Here is a 20,930-nt window from a genome sequence, read left to right on the forward strand (position 1 = left end):
CCTGGTGTTTGTCTTTCTCAGTCTGGCTTATTTCACTTAGCCTAATTCCCTCCAGGTCCATCTATGTTGTTGCAAATGGGATGGATCTGTCTTTTTCCTGGCTGAGTAGTATTCCATTGTACATATACACCACATCTTCTTTATCCAATCATCAGTCAATGGGCACTTGGATTGTTTCCATGTCTTCGATATTGTGAATAGTGCTGCTATGAACATAGGGGTGCATATGTTACTTTGGATTGTTGATTTCAAATTATTTGGGTAGATACCCAATAGTGGCATAGCTGGGTCATACGGTATTTCTATTTTTAGTTTTTTGAGGAATCTCCATACTGTTTTCCATAGTGGCTGCAACAGTTTGCATTCCCACCAGCAGTGTAAGACGGTTGCCTTCTCTCCACACCCTCTCCAACATTTGTTGTTTTTAGTCTTAGAGATTATAGCCATTTTGACAGGCATAAGGTGGTATCTTAGTATAGTTTTGATTTGCATTTCCCTGATGACTAGTGATGTTGAACATCTTTTCATGTGTCTGTTGGCCATCTGTATATCTTCTTTGGAAAAGTGCCTGTTCATCTCCTCTGCCTATTTTTTGATTGGGCAGTTTTTTTTGTTGTTCAGTTATGTGAGTTCTTTATATATTATGGAGATTAACCCCTTGTCAGATACATGATTTGCAAATATTTTCTGCCAATTGGTGGGTTGTCTCTTTGTTTTGATCCTAGTTTCTTTTGCCTTGCAGAAGCTCTTTAGTCTGATAAAGTCCCACTTGTTTATTTTTCCTTTTGTTTCCCTTGTTTGAGAAGACATGGTATTCAAAAACATCCTTTTATGTTCAATGTCAAAGAGTGTACTACCTGGATTATCTTCCAGGAGTTTTATGATTTCAGGACTTATCTTCAAGTCTTCAATCCATTTTGAGTTTGTTTTTGTGTATGGCATGAGATAATAGTCTACTTCCACTCTTTTGCATGTGTCTGTCCAGTTTTCCCAACACCATCGAATGAAGAGACTGTCTTTTATCCCTTGTATGTTCTTGGCACCTTTGTCGAAGATCAGCTGTCCGTATATGAGAGGTGACATTTGAACAGATTCAACTGAGGTGGGGGAGCAAGCTGAGGGGAGCCAGGGACAGAGCTCTCTGAGAGCGAGAGTTTGTGTCTCCCAGGGCTGCCCAGAATTGGCACTCACAACAGTGGTGGAAGCAGGAGTGGGGGGCTGAGCTCAGGGCTGCCCCTCAGATACAGCCTGAGAAAGGGGGCTACTTTGGGGTGAGGGGTAATGCAGGCTGTAACTTTGGGCACCCAGACTTATTTTGGTAGCAGGCTGACTGCCTGGGGAAGCAGGCGTGTATTGTCTGGGTGGAGTGGTACATGGAAAGTTACTTATCGTTTCCCTGGGGCAGCAGCGACACCAGCATCCTCACTCAGGGCCCAGTAGCCTTCTTGATCTCTGCTGGGATAGATCATGTGTCACAACATGATACTTTATCTATTCATTCACTCATTTGTTGTCTTTCTGTGTCATGAGAACGTGAGCTCCATGGGGACAGGAACACTCAAAGAGCAAGCAGGTTGCTCCAGTTTCCCTGTGATGAGCAATCTGGCAAGCCCCCTGATATCCCCCAACCCTGGGCATACCCTGGGATTCCTGGAGAGAGAGTCAAAGCAGGGGGCCAGACGGCCAGGCACAGAGGTTGTTCGGGCGCTGGGGAAAAGCTCGAGGTTCATAATTCTCGCCCTAAACAATGAGACTGGAGACTCGGCTGCATATCCTTTACTTCATTTAATTCTCACAACTGCCCTAAAGGGTTGATCCCCATTTCCCAGATGGGGCAGCCCGGTTCAGAGTCTAGATAACTTGCCCAAGCTCCCACAGCTGGCTGGTGGCAAAGCTGCTTCTCTCTGGGCCCAGTGTCTCTCTCTTCACCCTGCACACACCCTCCAGGATGCTTGGCAGGCTGAGCTTTACAGAGGGGTTCGCAGCCATCCATGGTTGTTATGGTGATGGGGTGGGATGGTGAAGGTGAGTTCTAGTGGGTGTCTGGAGTGGTTGTTGGCTCCTGTTAGACACCAGGAGCCCTTGGGTAGGGGAGAAGACTTGGGTCAGATCCTGCTTCACACTCAGACAGTCATCTTGCCCTAGAAACACTGCCAGTCTGAGGCTCACACAAGAGCTGGCCAAAGACCCCAGGCCCACGGGCAAATCCATTCAAGTGGAGGGAGAATCCTGTGACAGAGGGGATCATCAGCCAAGAGCTAACTTGGAGCACCTGTGAACTCACAAGGGTGACACCACACCTAGGGAGTCGTCAGATATAAAGCATCTGGTGCTGTGTCTGGCACACAGTAGGTGCTCAATCTCTGGTTGTTATTATTATAATAAAGACTTAACTTCCTTATGCAGAAATTGAATTGGAAGCTGAATTTCCTCCTGTGCTGAGACCAGGGGAGCTCTCTAGGGCCAGGGCTGTGGGAAGCAGATGAAATTTGTTCCTAATAGGGGTTCTGTGGAAGCTCAGCAAATAGTTCTATCAAATTAGCAGGCCCGATAGACACAAGGGAGCGGAATTCTTCCTGAGCCTGGACCCTGCCATCTCTTGTCCCTCAGAAATCAGATTAGAAGGAGGGCAGGGCCAAGGAGGAAACTGAGCTAACACAATTACCAGCCCTGGCTTGTCCATCTCAGCCCAAGAACAAGGCAGGGAGGAGAGGAAGGCAAATGTGTCAGAGCCTCTCTCAGGAAGTTACAAATCCAAGAACGTGGATAAGCTGGGCCCATCCCTGCTGCGGGGCGTCTCAACCACCCCGAAGCAGGAGTAGCGGTCTTATCTCCACACTGTTCTCATGGAGTGCCAATAACAGAGGCTCTGTCCTCCCTTGGAGATCAGTGTGGTAATTCCTTTTATAGCTATGATGTCATCCAGTCTCAGCTTGAAACTCCCTAGTGACGGGGTGTTTGTCACCCATCAAAGCCTTCTGTTCCATTGTTGATTTAAAGGCAGCCAACTGTAGCCAAGACCACTGACGCTTAGTCTTAGAAATGCCACAAACTAGATGTAGAACCTTGGGAGGTCTTTGGCCCCAATTTCCCCATCTGTAAACAAGATTTGAGGCCCTGTGGTAGGGTAGGCATTGAGCTAGTGTTCTCAGTGTCCTTCCATCCTCTCCCATTGTGATGCAAGTTGTGATTTTCCAGGTGGATTCTGATTTATCAAAGTGCATCAGCCAGACATCACGCCTCTTGCCATCATGGCCTCAGGAGTTGTCGAGGGTGTCGCCTGCTCTGGTGGTCCAGGCAGAGCCGCCCCTTCTGACTTTCCTTCAATGACCACAGGAAGCTGCTCTTGCCGTGTCCCCAGATGGGAAGAAGGCAGTGTGTGGCTCTGATGATGATGATGGCTACCTCACCACCATGGAGGAAGCTCGCCTGAGACAAAACAGACACACATGGAGGGTGGAGCCGAGGGAACTGCAGAGAAAAAGAGAGAGCCTTGATAAATCTTAAGGCCACTCTAACAGAGAACTTTCCAGTGATGTTGGCAGCCAATAAATCACTTCATTGTTCCATGCAGCTTGAGCTGCATTTTCTGTCACTTGCCACCACCAGCCTCCTAATGGGCAAAGGCTTCTTTCAGGCTTAAAAGTGCTGGATTCCTGACAGGAAATTGGCTTCTCTGTCATTTCCACCTGTGTGGCTCGCCACTGGAAACCCACTGTTTCTATAAGAAGGGAGACTAGGTCAGCAAGCTAGGAGGGGTAGGAAATTTTCTGGGCTATATAGCAGAAGCCCATCCACAGAAAATGATGCAGAGGAGGACGAGGAGAGGCAGTCCTAACAACCTGGCTCAGTTACTGAGCCACCGCATTCCCATTTTGGGCTGCTGCCAGTTTACACTGTGTTTCTGTCACTTGCACCAAAGGTACATGACTCATAAAACCATTCTATCCATCTTCGTTTCCCAAAAAAAATGTGCTGGGTCTGGCACATAGTAGACTCTCAATTAAGATTCTGACTGTACTTCCTATGACCTGGACGCTTCCATCAATTTCACCGAATTCAGGACTGTAATAGGATTTTTGGTTGTCTGTCTGGAGGAGCGGTTAGTTTCTGGGAGGCAGATTCAGCAAACACCTACCAGGTTCCCCCTACGCGTTAGGTACAGTGCTCGGTGTTTTCACATAGATTACTTCATTTACTATCCCAAACTGCTCTAGTTAGTTTTTTTTTCTTTAAGATTTTATTTTTCCTTTTTCTCCCCAAAGCACCCCCCCCTCGGTACATAGTTGTATATTTTTAGTTGTGAGTCCTTCCAGTTGTGGCATGTGGGACGCCACCTCAGCATGGCTTGATGAGTGGTGCCGTGTCCACGCCCAAGATCCAAATTGGTGAAACCCCGGACCGCTGAAGTGGAGCACGTGAACTTAACCACTTGGCCACAGGGCCGGGCCCTGCTCTAGTTAATTTTATGAGAGAGAAACTGAGGCTCAGAGAAGTGAAGTAGCATTTTAAAGTCAGACAGCTAATACCGGCAAAGCCAGGCAGGAAAGACATATCTTCTTAGAGTCACCCTGTTGACTGATGACAAACTTACAGTTAGAGAACAGAACGCCCACGGTGCTGAGTGTCCCTTCCGGCTTCTCTTGTGAGAACACCCGCCGCCACAGTCCACAGTGAGCCCTGTAGGCAGCGGAGGAAGTGAGCCGTGTGTAGTGAGTCACCCGCCCTGCAGTCAGCTACGAGCCAGGGAGCCTTGGCCAGTGCTGGGTTTTCATGGCAGGGCCAGAGGCAAGTGCACTCCCTCTGAGGGCAGCAGCGCGTGGGCAGGGTTAAGGTAGGCGGACGGCCCCCAGTTCCCGTCTGACACCAGAAGCTCAAAGAGGAAGGACCCAGGCAACCACATGAGCCAACTCTGTCCCTTCTGTTCTTCTTTTTAAATCTTTCTTGAGATAGAATTCACACACCATAAAACGTACCCATTTATAGTGTACAACAATGGTTTTTAGTGTATTTACTGAGTTGTACAACCATCACTACAATCTAAGTTTAGAATATTTTCATCAGCCCCAAAGGAAACCCTATACCCACCGGCAGTCAGTCCCCATTTCCTCCCACCCACCTCCCCCAGCCCTCGGCAACCTTAATCTACTTTCTGTTTCTTTAGATTTGCCTGTTCTAGACATTTCCTATAATTGGAGTCAAACAATATGCGATCTTTTGTGACGGGCTTCTTTCACTTAGCATGATGTTTTCAAAGGTCATCTGCGTTGTAGCATGAATCAGTACTTCATTCCTGTTTATGGCCAAATAATACCCCATTGCTTGGACATACCACATTTTATTTATCCAGTCATCGGTTGATGGACATTTGGGTTATTTCCAATTTCTGGGTATTATGAATAATCTGCTATGAACATTTGTGTACAGGTTTCGGTGTAGTCCTCTCTTCTCTTGGTTTGTGTGTTCGTCTCCATTCCCCACTCTCATTTTCCTTCCCACATAAGTAACAGTTCTAGTGTATGTAATATGTGTCTTTTGTTTTAGGTGTTTATGATAAATGTGTATTCTTCTTGTGTGCGTGCATTTTTTACTTATGTACGTGGTGTTGTGTGATAGTCCTTTTTCTGTTTTACTTTCTTCGCTCAGCACTGTGTTGTTTAGGATCCATCTATATTGCCATGAGTAGTACATCTGACCCATTACTGCCCACTGCTATGTGGTCCTTGGGGGTGGGCTGCTACCACATGTTGCACTTCCACTCCCATAGAGACGAACACTTTATTGCCCCCACTTCCCTGGCACCACATACAAACCCACAGTGGACAACCTCATAGATGTTCCCTTTGGGATGTGGATGAGAACGTCTAGAATATATGGCCAGGAGTGGGTTGCTGGGACACAGAACACGTGCATACTTACTTTGAGTTGTGCTGGATCACGCAGTCTCCTCTGCTGGGGGGCAGCGAGATTGGGCATGCAGCAGGAGATGGAGCTGTTGTTTCCATCCATTTTCCCCACACTGACATAATAGCTGAAACATACACTCACCATCCAGATTTGCAAAGCCTCAGGACACCAGTACCAAGATGCATCGTGCCTACTGAAGGATAGACTTAAACGTATCTTTTTATTTTGTGTCTCACATCGCTTTGCTAAGCTTCTAGAACACTGACTCCATTTAAATATTCTGGTCACATAAAGTGAGGTTTTTTCATCCTTCATGGATTAAAATTTTGAAGGAAAATTACTGTTCCCCAACTTTTCCTTTGTTCTTGAGGTGCAAAGATCTTTGACTCTATAATGGCCATTTTTGTGTTTTGTAAGTGGGGAGGAGGTGCTGGGAGGGAACGGGCTCCTAAAACCTGCCCCAGTACCCAGGAGCACCAAGGAACGGGAAGAAAAGGGAGGATTCAAATGATCAGCTGGGAATTTTTACCTCTGATTTCCAGCGACTTCCTTGAGAAAGAGTAAAATCCTTATGGGTAATGGGACCTGAGACATGGCTTCCCTGGGGGAGATTCCTACATTTTGGGACGATCTGCCATCTAGGCAAGCTCGGGGTTAACTAACATGTCTCTGTGGGTCTGCTGAAGAGGAGTGTCTCTTTTGAAAGGACTCGCTCAGAGTTTACCCCACATCCCTGCACCCGAGGGTTTTTACACAACAGATGGGCATAATCAGAAGGCTTTTGCAAAGGATCCATTTTATGTAATGTGAATCCCTTGTCCTCATTTTGGTTTCCTAAGTTTAGATTTCTCATAATTGGCTTTTCTTAAAGCGAAGGCCGTACTCCTGCTGCACGGACCAAAGCTCTGTCTGGACAGTCCCAGTGAGGCACTGGGAGGGCCCGGCGGGCAGCTGGGAGGGGAGGCCGCAGCTGGGAGTGCCTAGCGCTCCCTCGACCTGTTGACACTTCTTCCCCCTCACCAGCTTCTGGTCTTCCAATTCTAGTGCCGTTGAGTGGCTTCTGTGGCCAGCTTCATTTGGAAGTATTTAGGGCAAAAAGAGAACCCAACATTTCACAGCACTGGGCTTCGTCTCCAGTGTCGCTTTCTCATAAACGCTGAGAGGGACTAGATCAGCAGGAAGGAGGACATCTTTGGAGAAGTCACCAGGACTCCCTACTTCCACTCGTCCTCAACATTTTGCTTAATACTAGCGTCATGGACATAATGGCCAGCAGGTCACTGGATCTGAAAGAAGAGATGATTGTGATGACACTAATAGCCAGTGCCTCCTGCATGCTGGACATTGTCCTAGGTGCTTTACATATATTTTCACTACTCCACACAATAATGTTGCAAGGTACGCCTCATCTCAACTTTGTGTACGAAGACATGCAGGTTTAGAAGCATTAAGTGACCTGGCCCACGTCTCTAGGTCTCTCTGGCTTTACAGGCTACATTGTTTTACTACCGCAGGCTACCCTAGACCCCACTCTGCACCCCCAAGGCCCTCATCTCTCCCTGACTCACTACTTCTGCTATTCTGAGGCGGCTGGGCTCTGACTCAGAGCATGAGGAAAGGAGCTTCCTTGGCACCAGGAAGGGGACACAGGGCTCAGGAGACAGTTCAGAGCTGGAACAAGCTTATTAGTTCCCTCTCTGCTAAGACTGAGGAGAAGCAGCAGCAGGAGAGAAATGCCTGGAAGTGGGCAGGAAGGGGCAAAGGAGTGTCTGGCCACCAGAAGGCGGGGATGGTGCAGAAGCTGCTTCTCAGTCTCCCCCTCTGACTCCACTGCCCCTCACAGAGCGGGGCCTAGGCGTGTCCTCTAGGGAGGAGGATTGAACAGCAGAAGCAGCCTGGGAAACTGGGCAGCTGAACCTCTCCTAGGCCTTGAAGGCACACTGAGGACCAAGAGAAGAATGTCCCTGTGACTGCGGGCTCAGCAGGTGTCATGGATGTGCGCTGGGCTCATTTCCCTCTGTCTCTGACTTTGCAATGACCTAGGGTCCTGAGCTTGCCTGGTTGTGGGGCTGGTGGGCCCAGTCAGAAGAGGAGAAAGGAAGGAAGACTGGGGAGGGGAATGTGCCAAGTTCTGGGGGAGAGCTCATAGTGCACGCGGCATGGGGGACAGGGAGAGAATAAAGGAGGAGAACCACGGGGCGCAGACGCCTCCCTTTCTGCACTGGGAGCTCCACTTGATGGAGCTTGAAGGACTGTGATGGACAGCCAAGTGGCCATGCCTCCAACTCTGGGAGGTGCCATTCACGCAGACCACAGAGCCATTCACACCATTCATGGCACCCCCTAAGGTTAGGCACTCCACAGGCTGCAGGAGCAGAGGAGTTGTCTTGTCCTCGGGTGCCTAGAGATCATCTTAAAAGGAGCTTCCCATTATTCTAGATTTTGAAGATGGGAACCCTGGAGCCAGAGCATCATCTAAGAACAGAAGAGGTTGTCATCTGTCACGAGGTCAGGTGTTCCTGGCAAGGGCCTGGCCAGAGATCTCCCTTCTGGCTGCTAAGTCCTTGTTCCCGGCCCCACAGGCACCCAGGGTGGCAGGGTGGCAGAGTCCTTGACCTATCACTGCATCAGCAATCACAAGAGCCAATTCCAATTCAAAACAGAAAGTCTAAATGATCTTGTTGGACACAAACAAGCTTGAATGAAGACACAACTTGGCCTCTTAGGCCTGATGCTCCAACAATTCCAGTCTATCTTGTAAGTTTGACTTCTTTCCAAAAGAGACCACAGAGGCATCCTCACCATTGGTCCTCTGCCTTCTCAGCCTCCCATCCCTCCTCCCGGCTCCCCTTTGCCCCTGTTGTCTAGGGCACCAACATCACGATCAGCTCAGCCAACCCTCCTCTTCCTTCCCTTCTGAGGGGAATCCGAGAACTCACTTTTTCCTGAATTCTTCATTTCACATGTTAACCTGAGGGATGAAGAGGTAAAAACAATGTAGATGTTTAGCAGTCAGGAGGCCCAAATTTACCCCTCAGGGATACCTCAAGTATACCTGACAGTCTTGGGGGGAAGTGAGGTTGCTGACTGGCTCTTGAATCAGGGAAGGAGAGAGAGGAGGTCAGTGAGTCAGATACGGCTGTTGACTGGACCCAACCGGACTCACAAGCAATACACAGAGCACCCTGCTTCAGCAGGAGCCCAAGCTTGGAGCATCCTCACAGGTCTCTCCATAGAAGGACAAGCAGGGGGAGGTGTAGGATTTGGATGCTAGCCTGAGCAGAAGGACAAACTTGCCTTTGTGCCAACTCTTGCCCCCACAGCCAGCCAGTGTTGGAATGAGGCAGAGTTTCTGCCAGCTGTCCCACCTATTGGGGCTGACTGGCCTTGCCCAGTGAGGCTGAACTTGGCAGCTCCTGTCCGTGGAATTCCGATGCAGGCAGCTGCTTGAGGAACAAAGTCTTGGAGTTTCCTTTGGGCAGGGAAGTTTGAAACTGGAATAAAGATAAAGGGCTATGAGTTGTAAGTTGCTTCCCACAGCTAGCTTAGGAAAAAGATCTTGCCGGGACCTGACAGCCAAGAAGAGCACAGCGATTTGAACCAGTCTTGTGGGCCTGGAACTGGGCAGATTACATTTAAAATGAGTTCCTTCCTTTTCTGGTCCTTGGCTGCTTACCAACTTCTCCCATTCTTAGCCCCGGCAAACCTAAACCCTAATGATCTCAGCTCCCACCCTGTGGTGCCCAAAGGGCTTTTCTTCCAGTCTCCCAACATGTGCATCGCTCCTCTCTGAGAGCCATCCGAGGGATCTATTTACATCTCTGGGTGCTGAAACATCAGGATGGCATTCGGCACCCTGGGGGTGGTCCGAGCTGCGGAGAGGTAGAGGGACAAGTCACAGGTTAGTCTGCTCTCAGGGCTCTTGTGTTGATTTTCTGGGGGTAGGGGTGGTCCAAGCTCAGCTGACCCTGTTTTTCCTTTGCACCAGGCTCTACCGTCCTCACCCTGCCTCCTTACAGGCCATTTTCAATCCCTTGCTACTGCTGCAGATTGTAATCAGAGTCCCCGCTGGGGTCACACTGGGTGAGGTTGGGCGTGAGATCAAGGTAAGTGCCTTCCCCCAACCAAGAACCAATCTAGGAAGCAGCAAGATGTGAGGAGAGCACTAGCCTCAGAGGCCAGGCCAAGCCGCTGCCTGGCCTTGGCCTCTAATCTCTAAAACGAGGGGGCTGCACTGGATGATGTTCTTACCACCTCCACCTCCTGGAGGGTAAGGTCAAAGATGCTAATTTAGGCCCGAACTCTTTGATGCCCTCCTAATCTCCCACACCCTTGCTCTGGCTTCTCTTCTGGCCAACGTGTTTTATTTGAAAAGCTTTTTCCCCCCAAGTCTAATTCCATTGCCTCTCTTCCCCCAGCAGGTCAAACCCTCTTTTCTCATATTTCTCTGCCTGCTCTGAGCGCCACACACGCGTGTGCCTTTGGATCTCTCTCCCAGCTCTGTCCTGAGGGTTCAGTGGGCCGGGACTGAACTCTGACCCTCTTTCCTCTTGGCCTAGTCAGACTTCTGTTGGCTTTTTTATGTTTTAGCTTCTTCTTGAATTAGATATTAAAGAAGATTTAACACACATCCACAAAACAATCCTGCATGGGAAGCTCTGGTCAAAACTTCTTTGGCACAAACACAGCATTTCCACGGCTTGTCGCTTTCCTGATCCTCTAGGGCTGGCCCAGTGCCACACTGGGGAATTTCAGCTCTGAAGCCCAGAGAGAACTTTGCTGTCCCAGCTCCTGAGGTCTGGGTCATCTCCAGCACCACCACATTAAGACTGCAGCCTACTGAAATCTGCCCCTCCCTCCCTAGCCCCTGCAGACTTGCTGTCATAAGCAAGGATCTGTGAGGCTTCTGTCAGCTGAGTCTGGGTTTTTTTTAAGCTCCCAGCTCCAGACAGAGCCTTTAGAAATCTGGCTCCCCAAGTCCGGGGTGGTATCCAGGGCTCCAAACTCAGTTTTAGTTAGGTTCACTATAATGGGGATAATTTACTCTTTCCCTCTGGTTTCAGATTAAGGTTTTGTTTTTTTTTTTTTAAAGATTTTATTTTTCCTTTTTCTCCCAAAGCCCCCTGGTACATAGTTGTGTATTTTTAGTTGTGGGTCCTTCTAGCTGTGGCATGTGGAATGCCGCCTCAGCATGGCCTGATGAGCGGTGCCATCTCTGTGCCCAGGATCCGAACTGGCGAAACCCTGGGCCGCGGAAGCAGAGCGCGAGAATTTAACCACTCGGCCACGGGGCCGGCTCCCAGATTAAGGTTTGCTAATAAATAGTAAATCCTTTCTTTGTAGGAGAACTGACTTTCTACATTCCTTGGCAGACCCCAGCCAAAAGTCTTCTCTGCGGTGTGCATGTTGCTATCAACGAGCAATGACAGCAGAGAAGAGAGGACCTGCTAATGACAGCAAACACTTCAGTGCCTTCCACTTATCAGGCACTGTCCTAAGTTAGATGTATACACACATCTCATCCTCCAAAAATGTACCAAAACAGGCATTCTTTCCCCATTTTACAGATGAGGAGCTTGAGGCTGTGAGCATTTGTGCACTTGCCAAAGATCTTGGCTCACTGACTGGTTCTGGTGGGCACTACAGGGATGTCTAAGGAATGAGAACTCTAATGAGTTAGAGTGGGATCTGAACAGCCCATGGAATGAACCAGATTTCAGAGTTGAGAGGGACCTCCATTTCACAGTTCCCAAGAGTTTGAGTGATTTGCCCAAGGCTCACGCAGCTACTCCGTGAAGAACCAGCATAGAATCCATTTCTTTCTTTTTTTTTGTTTTTGAGGAAGATCAGCCCTGAGCTAACATCTGCTGCCAATCCTCCTTTTTGCTGAGGAAGACCAGCCCTGAGCTCACATCCATGCCCATCTTCCTGTGCTTTATATGTGCGATGCCTACCATAGCATGGCTTGCCAAGTGGTGCCATGTCCACACCTGGGAGATGAACCGGTGAACCCTGGGCCGCCGAAGCAGAACGTGCAAACTTAACCGCTGTGCCACTGGGCCGGCCCCTAGAATCCATTTCTGATGCTAGTTCAATGCCATTTCCATCCCACTCACAGGTCTCTCTTAGGAAGAACAGAAAAGAACAGAAGTTAGCCTTAACAATGTAAGGTGGGGTCTTGGAGAGACTAGAAATGTTAGAAAACATTGACTCTGAGACATGAGGAGAAAATAACAAAGTGAAAAAAGTGGTAGGGGTAGGACCAAATAGCATCACTAACCAGCCCAGGAAGAGTCAAGAAGGCAGATGTTTGTTACCCTATGAAAGCCTATGCCAATCACCAACCACCACACACTCACCTGTCTAGGTATATGTTGAAGTGTGCTGGTGTTCAGGTCACTATGTGATCATTATTTCATGGAATTCGTGCCTTCCAGCAAAGAGAATTTCTCCCAAACCAATCCTGCATTTTTATTGACTTCCTTTATAAATTAAGGATTTTACTTGGGGATTTTGGAGAATCTTGATGACCAAGCATTTTAGAGGCCAGTGCATGGCACGTTAAACGCTAGCTCTGCGGATGTGGAAAGCTGGTGAACCCACCTAGGATTTCATTCCTTCAACTGCAGTCTTCCTGATTCCCTTCCCTCCAATGTCTTCCCTCCCAGCTCTCCTAAAACACAAGAATGTCTCTCTTGTCTAAGGATCTTAGGTCAGCACCCGGATATCTTAGTGTTCTACCGCCTTTCTCTGGCCTTGGTGGGGATACTAACAAAGCCAGACAGAGGGATAATTGTAAGCTAGCATTCTGTACTTCAGTTGGAATATTCCATTAGCTCATAGCCTTAGGCTCCAGAAAGGAGTCAGTTTCCAACTTCAGTAATTTGAAATACCAGATAGCCCATTTCCTTGCAATGTGACTGTCTTGCAGATAAGCGCTGCAGGACCCTTCTGCAAGCTCAAGTAAACCTTGTTGAGTGAATGGACTTGAGCAACTCCTCCCGCATGTCCCTGGCCATGTTAGTGCTGGCCCCAGTGAAGTGCACCTTTGCCTCTAAGCCTCCATTCTGAGAAGCATCTGACCACCAATATACTAACAGTGAAATGCAATTAGGGTGCAGATGGCTCAGATTTGATTTTCATATACACTTTTCTTCTGTTGCATGTAGGAAGCACTGTTCTTTTAAGAAATTCAAAATTACTTCCAAGCCACATGTTATTTCATTCCAGTATGAGTGCTCAAGGACAAGGGAGCACTTAGACCAAAATATCCCACCTGAGAACCACGCAACTTGTTCAAAGCCATCAGCCCGCTGCTGTGGGCAAGTCCAGACTCACCGAGTCTTCCTTCACCTTAGTGCTTCCACCCTGGCCCACTGCCTTGCTCACAGCACACGGGAAGGACAGCCTTCCTTTGGAAGCATCTATTTTCCTCACAAGAGTCTTGTTGGCAAGAATTTTTCAGTTAACTGAAGGAGGCAGCTTTACAGGCAGGATATATAAGTTGGTTGTTTTTCTTTTAAGAAAAAATGTTTGCAATGCATGCCTGCGACAAGACAGGAAAAGTAATTTGACAGCTGGAAACATCAGAAAATATAATTTCTTTTGGGGCTGTTTGTAATGTCACTTCACTGCATCACTTCCTCAGTTCCCACTAACAGAAGGGTCAGTTCCAGGATCTTGCTATCCTGAGTCCATCCAAGACTGATAAAGGAGACCAAGTAGATAGCTCCTCCTACCCTACATTTTGTTGTCCAGGTGTGACCTTTGTCCCAATACCTACAAGTGACAATGACCATTGGCATGGACGTGGAGTACCAGTTTTTCTTCTAGTCTTCAGTGTGGCTTTGAACCAAGTTTCCAACTAGGCAGGTATTAAAACAGGACAGAAATGAAGGAGGAGAAGGGTCTAGGCAGCCCAGTCTTCCCTGGAAGAGAATAGCAAGCCATGAGAAGTGAATAACAGATTTATTTGCATATACACGAGAGAAGAGCTAGCGTTGCTGGGGGTGGGGCGGGAGGGCTTGTGAGGAGGTAAGGCTTCAGCAGAGGAAGGCACCTTGACAAACAAGGGACTCCCGGCTTAGTAAATCAAGCACAGTTGCAACCTTCGTTTGCCCCAAGCCAACTACTCATTTAACTCATTTACCTGCTGTCTTAGAGACAGAGGAATCACTTACAAAACCAGGTGGAAAATGAAGTGGAGAAAAACAGTTTCATATATCTGGACCAGCCACTTAAAATTTTATGTACAGGATGCAGAAAAAAACATAAGAGGCACTTTCGAATAGTTCTTAACCTAATCAGCGCCATCTGTCCTGCTAGTAAAATTACCTACCAGGGAAGAATCTGGGGGTTAAATGTGCCTCCACAGTTAGAGGCTCAATTCTACAAGGGTTTAAGCAAAGGGACCCTGGAAGTGGTTCCTGCCAGGTTTTCCAGCACCATCACCACAGATTTCTGGAAATGACAGTGGAGTGGCTACAGAGACAAGCATTTCTCAGCTCCTGTGAGTATCCTGTGGGGCCTATCTCCTGGCAAGTGGAACCTGGGGTGCTGAGAAGAGTCTCCCCCAAGGATGGAAGACATCCTTGCTAAAAATGATCTTTCTTGCATCCTAAAGCTGAACCAGAAGAACTGTGACTTCTCTTTTGAGTACCCAAATGAGATTAAGGCTTTTAACATCAAAGACCAAGTTCTGCATTTGGGAACAGTAACTACCAAGTGGCTCATTCCCAAGGAAACTGTAACTACTTTTTTTCAAGGAAGATATATGGATTGCCCTTAGAGAAGACAGAAGAGGCTACCCACTGATTAGATTAAATAAATCAAAGCAAAAAAGATTGGGTATGCTGACTAGGAAGGGGAAGAGAAACACACACTGAGTGATTGTATCTTTTTTTTGTATATAAAGGATTAAAAAATTCCAATTTAATAAATTTTGGAAAAGCAAATGTAAAATGACTCGGGCTTATAAAACCAGAATTTACAATTATATGTGAATAGTCAAAGACAAATCATAGAACCATTTTGATTACAAATCCAAAGTAATTCTAATGGTTACAGAATCACTTTCCCACTCCCCCAGTGAGATTACAGTTGTTAAATTGTAAGCATCCCCACTGCTACTCACACTCCTTATCTCCGTCTCCTAAGACAGTGTTTTCACACCCAAGTCACATCACACATACCAAGTACATTTCCCTTTCACAAAGCTTAGCAAGATGATATCTCCTTTTGGCTTAGATCAACAACCTTCCTTTTATAAATAACCCCCCTTCCCCTAGTGCCTACATTCATCCAGTCTTCATCCTCCACAGGTTGTCTCCCCTTGGTCCCAGTCCCAGTAGGACAGGTCCTCTTCTAAAAGGAACGCTGGATCAGTGAGGCCACACCAGTCACACATTAGATCCTCTCTATGCCAGTGCTGGTTGGGCTCCTAGGTCTAGCACCTTTGCGCCCAAGGAAGTTATAGTGTTCTTCTCTCTCTCTCTCTGCCTCATTTCCTGCCAGTATTCTCCTGCCTTTTCATGACATCTATGCCAACAGGATATCTGGTCATTCCTAGGTCTCCCAGTCTTGTACAATCCTTCATTGATAACCAAGTGACTATAAGCACCACTGCAATGCTGAAAATCTCTTGGTCTTTTCCCCTCTCAATCTTTATCTATCTCAATCAGTCTCTTCTAGGAGCCAGGAGTCTTAAACCAGCGACTCTTCTCTCCACACTCTCTGCCTCCTAACAGACCTACTCAGTAAGAATCTGTTACTTCGAGATGCCTACAGTTCCGCAAGATCTAGTCAGAATACCACAGCCTCTGTCAATTGCAAGCCTGAGGGAAGATGCCAGTCCCATCAATCCTGACTAGTCATTTTGGGTTGAATTAAATGAATATAGTACCACACTCTGCTCTTTACTACACTTCTTCATTAACAGACCTAGAACATCCACTTTAGTAGTTTGAGCACAAAGCTCTTGAGAGCTGTCTTTGCACCCTCTTTCAATATGCCTAGACACCATCACATGGGGCCAAGGAAGTGTCTGCCGGCCTTCTGAGTGCCTCTTAGGAACTAGCACCTAACCGGTTAAAGTGTTACCCACAACTAGTTATATTTTATGGCCTCCATACCATGTTGCAGCATCGCTCAATTTGCAATCAGTGAAATTTATCAGGGATCTATGCTCTCTTGAATCTGATCTTAAGTGCTAACCTCTCAACAGCATTAAAATGCTCCACTTCAGTATGTATACATTAAATGCTCAATGAAGAAGTGCTACTGAGAGAAAACATGGAAGATTTCTTTAAGAAAGGAACCATGCTTTCCTTTCCAGCACAGCCAATGGGCTGAAGGCCTGCTTCCATTCTCTTCTCCACTCTTTCAGCATAAATCCATTACTCACTGGCAGCACAACCTGACTTAGCAGGCACTCCGTGTTAAGACCAGAACACCTATGCCATGTAAACAAGGTGAGATGGCAAAAAATAGAGATCCATAGATCCTTTCTGATGGAGAACTGAAAGAAAAGTCTGAGACAATGAGCTCACACGTGCCAGTGCAAACACACAAGAATAAGTCAAACGTCTCGATAAGGATTTACTTTAACAGAATCTGCACAGATACACTATGCTCAAGTCTTACTAGAAAGGAGTCACTTGGATTTTTTTCCCTTTCTTAACACAGCACAAGCCAATGGCCAGCTAAACATCAGACCCATTGTTGAATAGAAGGGAGCAGCATCAGACACAAAATTTCAGGACCTGGTTTTATGTGTCTTTAATACTTTTTTCCTTTCCTTTGTGTTCACTAAACAAGATTTAAAATTTTTTTTTGTAAAGCTACTTTTTGTAGCTTTTTGCTTTCCCTTTGTATTTATCATGTTTTTAATTTCTTCTCTGAGGAGGAATTCTCTGAATCTGTATCTTCCAATTCAACTCGGTGCCTTTTGAGGCCACTATGGCCATGAACAGCCCTGCTGCTGTCTGTGTCTGGGGGGTCAGTGGGGTCCTCTCTCGTTCCAGCACTGGGGGTTTCACAGGCCATTTCAGACCCACAACAATCTTTGTGTAGTAGTGTCCCTGCCAGGGACAAGTTATCATGGTCAGTGTCCGAATGTCCCGGGGAAGAGCAGGCCACTGCCTCCAGCTCCCCAAAGTTCTGCCCATTGTTGTGGAGGTGAGGGGGGCGGGGGTGTAAGCGTCCATTGTTGTGGTTGGCACAGATGGTTTCGAGGCTCCTCTCCTCACCATCATCAGACTGGGTCCTGGGACAGTTGCCAGACCCGCTGCTGAGAGTGGAGCCAGACGCCTTGGGGACAGGAGGAGAGGGTGGCTCCTCAGCCCGGCTGCTCAGGGCCTTGCTCAGGGCCTTTCCATTAAGCTTCTTCGTTTCAAAAGAGTGTTCTACAGAGCTACCATTGTTGGTGTCCTGAGAGGTGTCCTCTGGTGCCTCTGCCCAAGGGTGGCTGCTGTGCTCATGGCCTGGGCCATTGCTGGGATTTCTGGCAGAAGTCCCTTCTTTAAAAGTGTCCTTGCTGCGGCCCTCAGGGGGCAGGTCCTGGTTCCTCTGGGCCATGGCCATGTTCAGACAGGCTTCCTTACTAGAAGAAGGGGCTGGGTTGTCCTTGTGGCTGGTTCCCGCTCTCCCTTCATCTGCCTCCCCAGACATGAGGGAGCTCTCTCCATCTTTGTTATTGGAGTAGGAGATATAGGAGTAGCGAAGCCACTTGTAAGCCTTATAAATCTTTCGCTCAACAGACTCTATATCAGAAGTTGGTGATGCCCGGTTTGGCTGAATCTCCAGAGTAGAAGTGCTCCGCTCCGGGGAGGAGTTGGGGGAGGAGGAGAGGTCATCCACTTTGATCTGGGGGTAATCATAATTGTCTTCTCCAATGTAGGTGTTGGCAGTCTTGGTCGGGGCACTGGGCCTCTCTTCTCGGGGCATCTTCTGTCGGCGCCGCATGGCATTCCGCTGCCGGGTGGATGCTCTACGTTCATTCAGCTCCTCCTCGTCCTCGGAGCTACTGGAGCTGCTGGAGCTGCTGGACTCATCCTCAGGGCTGGGAGACCGTGGCCGGGGGAAGAGATCTGTGTCCAGTTCAACCTCACAGGCATTCTCTTCAGAATCGGACTCGTTGGAAAGGGCCAGGAGGCGTTTGTCCTGGTAGCGGCGCAGAGCAGACAGGCGCTGCTGACGAGAGGCTGCATCTTCACACGTAGGCGGTGGCGGGGTTGACGCCACTGCATTTGTGTTGGTGACCCGCAGAGGCCCCAGGTGGAAGGCGCTGTCGGCAGACTCGTCCACTGTGGGTGGAGGAGAGCGGGGCAGCGAGGCCGAGGACTCTGAGTCGGTGTATCCTGAGCGCTCGCTGACCCCTGCATGCAGCTGGAGGATGGTGCTCTCGCTGAGGTCGCTGTCTGAGTCAGAGCTCCAGCCCTCGATCTCACGGCGCACCAGAGAGTCAAAGAAGGCCATCATCCGGGGGTCTTCCTGCACAGACTGGTTGGCATAGTCATGCGACAGGCCACTCCCACTGTTCAGCACAAGGCTGATGTACTCTTCGTGCGTATAGAGGCAGCGGGAATCATCCTCAATCCGACCGTCCAGGTCTCCGGTACAACCTGGCTGCTTGTACGGGCTCCAGATCTGCAGAGGAGAAACAAACCCAAGAAGGGCTGACTGGAAAGTATTCTAAAGCTGGTGGCGATACAGAACACCCAGGCAGAGCTTTCCCAGACCCTCCCTGTCATTTAGCCAGGACTTGCTAACCAACTGTAAATAAATACAAGTCTTTACTAGACTGGATTTTGTGGGCCACATACGAAAATCAAGGGTTCTGGAGTCAGATGTGGGAAAAAGCTTGGTCTAGGACACAGGATTAGCCTCATGTCAGGAGACCTAAGTCCTGTTTCTAGGCCCAGGATAATCACACACAATCTCCCCCACAACCCCTTTCTTCAGCTTCCTCTATTAGTAGCTTGGAAATTACAATAACTCCCTTCATAATCTCAGAGGATAGGGGATGACTTGAAGATTGGCCAATGTGTTCAAAACTCTCAGAAGACTAAACCTGTGCAGAGAGGTACCACTTATCCAAAGCGAAAACAGACCCAGCAGTCAGTACTCTGCGACAGTCAATATTTCAGCTTATAACTCCACTTCTCCCCAACTGCAACATTTCTGTTTTTAACTAATGGGAATTGCTTACTGGAGCTGGATAAGAATAGCCGACTGCCTATACTGCAGTTCCCTCTGGCATCAGTTTCCCAGGAAACTCGGTTCTCTTAACCAGGGAAATGCTGGCTTGCCCCTCAACTCTTCTGTTAGTTGCAGGAATAGGTAGGACACACCCCACAAGACTGTGACCCCATCCCTTAACACCCCTCCGCTTCATGGTCAGAGACATGGGCTCATAGCTAAAGGGTGGCAGAACTAGGATTCAAACTCAGGTCTGTCTGAACACAAAGGCCCAGCTTTACAAGTTGAATAAGTTATGCAAAAATCAAGTTCAAGGTAGTTAAGCTGTCACTGCAAATGAGAACAATTAGCTTCACCTGACTGCCAGACTGGTCCGCAGAGAAGCTGGGTTACATCAGCCGGTAGTCATGGCAACTCAGATGAAATTCCAGGCAATCTTCTTGCCTGACAGGCTAATGTCTATCTTTAGATGGCATCCAACCCAGAAAACAGTGGGTCCTCATTCCCTACCCTCTATCAAGACAATGGCTTTGTTTCCCCAAAGCTATCCAAGGACAAACTTGCCTGCTTGTGAGCACTTTCCTGAGGCCTATTCCCTCCGTGTTTTACTTGAACTCCTGGGAGGCAGCATCTCTTTGGAGGATCCCCAGTTCAAGAGGGGCTGAAAAAACCTTCTGGGTTAGCTCTCTTCACCAATTCCCAACTCAGATTTAGTCCTCCTTTGACTTTGTTCCCTGCCCACAACTCCTCAGCTGTTCTCCCCTCTCCAGCTTCATAATCTCACCCAGGGGAGTTTTAAGGCCGTGATTCTCACACTGTGGAGTGCCTAAGAATCACCTGAAGAATAATTACAACGTTGACTCCTGAGCCCCACCCTTAGAGATTCTGATTCAATAAGTCATGGGTAGGTCCCAGGGCTCTGCACTTTCAACATCCCCTGCAGGGGTGAGTAAGTGGGGGGATCAACTTTTAAAAAACACTGGAGTATTGTCAGCAGAAAATAAAAGATTTGCCTGAAGAGAGTCTCAAATTCTTTTTGACACTCAATGTTTGAGAAACATTTAGATATGGCCTTCAGCAATGGGCTCCAGCTATAACCGACTCTCTCTGCAATTAGATGTCTGAGGGAATAAAAGTTCAGTGGCTTAGAAAGGAAACTGAGGGATCTAAAAGGCAAAGCCCTTAGGATCTTTCTGAGTCTTATTCTATATTCTGGGCCAAATCTCTCATTTCCTTAATTTAAATATGGTAAAAGGTTACTAACCATGTTGTCTAATATGAAGATAAATCCATATGTACTTCACAGAAACTGAGAATTCGTTAACAGAAGTACAAAATATTAATGGTGAGATGCTGGTCCAACTATCCAACAAGCCAGTTTCCAGGTTCTACTCTACTGCCCAGCCCCCTATGTCTTCACTTCAGGAATGAAAATCATAACACTGAAAGTCAGCTGTTATTTGGGCTCTGGAATGTGTTAAGCTGAGGTAGACTTTCATTCCTGAAGCTTGGAGTAATGGAACAAAATGCTGGATCAGGAGGCAGGAGACTTGAGTGTGGGTTCCCACTAAGCTCCTAGTTGGCTGGTGACTGTGGGTGAAGCTCAGCTCCCTCATCTAAACAGTGAATCTTAAGATTTGGAGCAGAACAAAATCCCCATCCCAGACAGCCGGTCCTCAGTCCTCAAGGGACTCGTAGCACAGAACTGTGGGAGCAGGCAGAACAGGTAAGAAAGCCCAGCTCCACCACTTCACATGGCCCTGGGCAAATGACTTCACCCTTAAAAGCTTCTTTTCTCATCTGTAGAAATGAGAAGGATGAAACGC

The 20,930-nt window shown here is 47.9% G+C and overlaps 1 protein-coding gene across 6 annotated transcripts in view; it reads right to left on the bottom strand.

The window, feature by feature from the left end:
• Positions 1–16,490: 16,490 nt before the first annotated feature.
• DCAF5 (DDB1 and CUL4 associated factor 5) overlaps positions 16,491–20,930 on the bottom strand; it is a 112,754-nt gene continuing 108,314 nt past the window's right edge. For all 6 annotated transcript variants that reach the window (XM_005605272.4, XM_070249673.1, XM_023627984.2 and 3 more), the window contains exon 9: positions 16,491–18,552. In XM_005605272.4, coding sequence (XP_005605329.2) covers positions 16,783–18,552 — 1,770 coding nt within the window. In that variant the 3' untranslated portion in view covers positions 16,491–16,782. The remainder of the gene's footprint in view (positions 18,553–20,930) is intronic.

This window comes from Equus caballus, chromosome 24, assembly GCF_041296265.1.
Source record: "Equus caballus isolate H_3958 breed thoroughbred chromosome 24, TB-T2T, whole genome shotgun sequence".
NCBI lineage: Eukaryota > Metazoa > Chordata > Mammalia > Perissodactyla > Equidae > Equus > Equus caballus.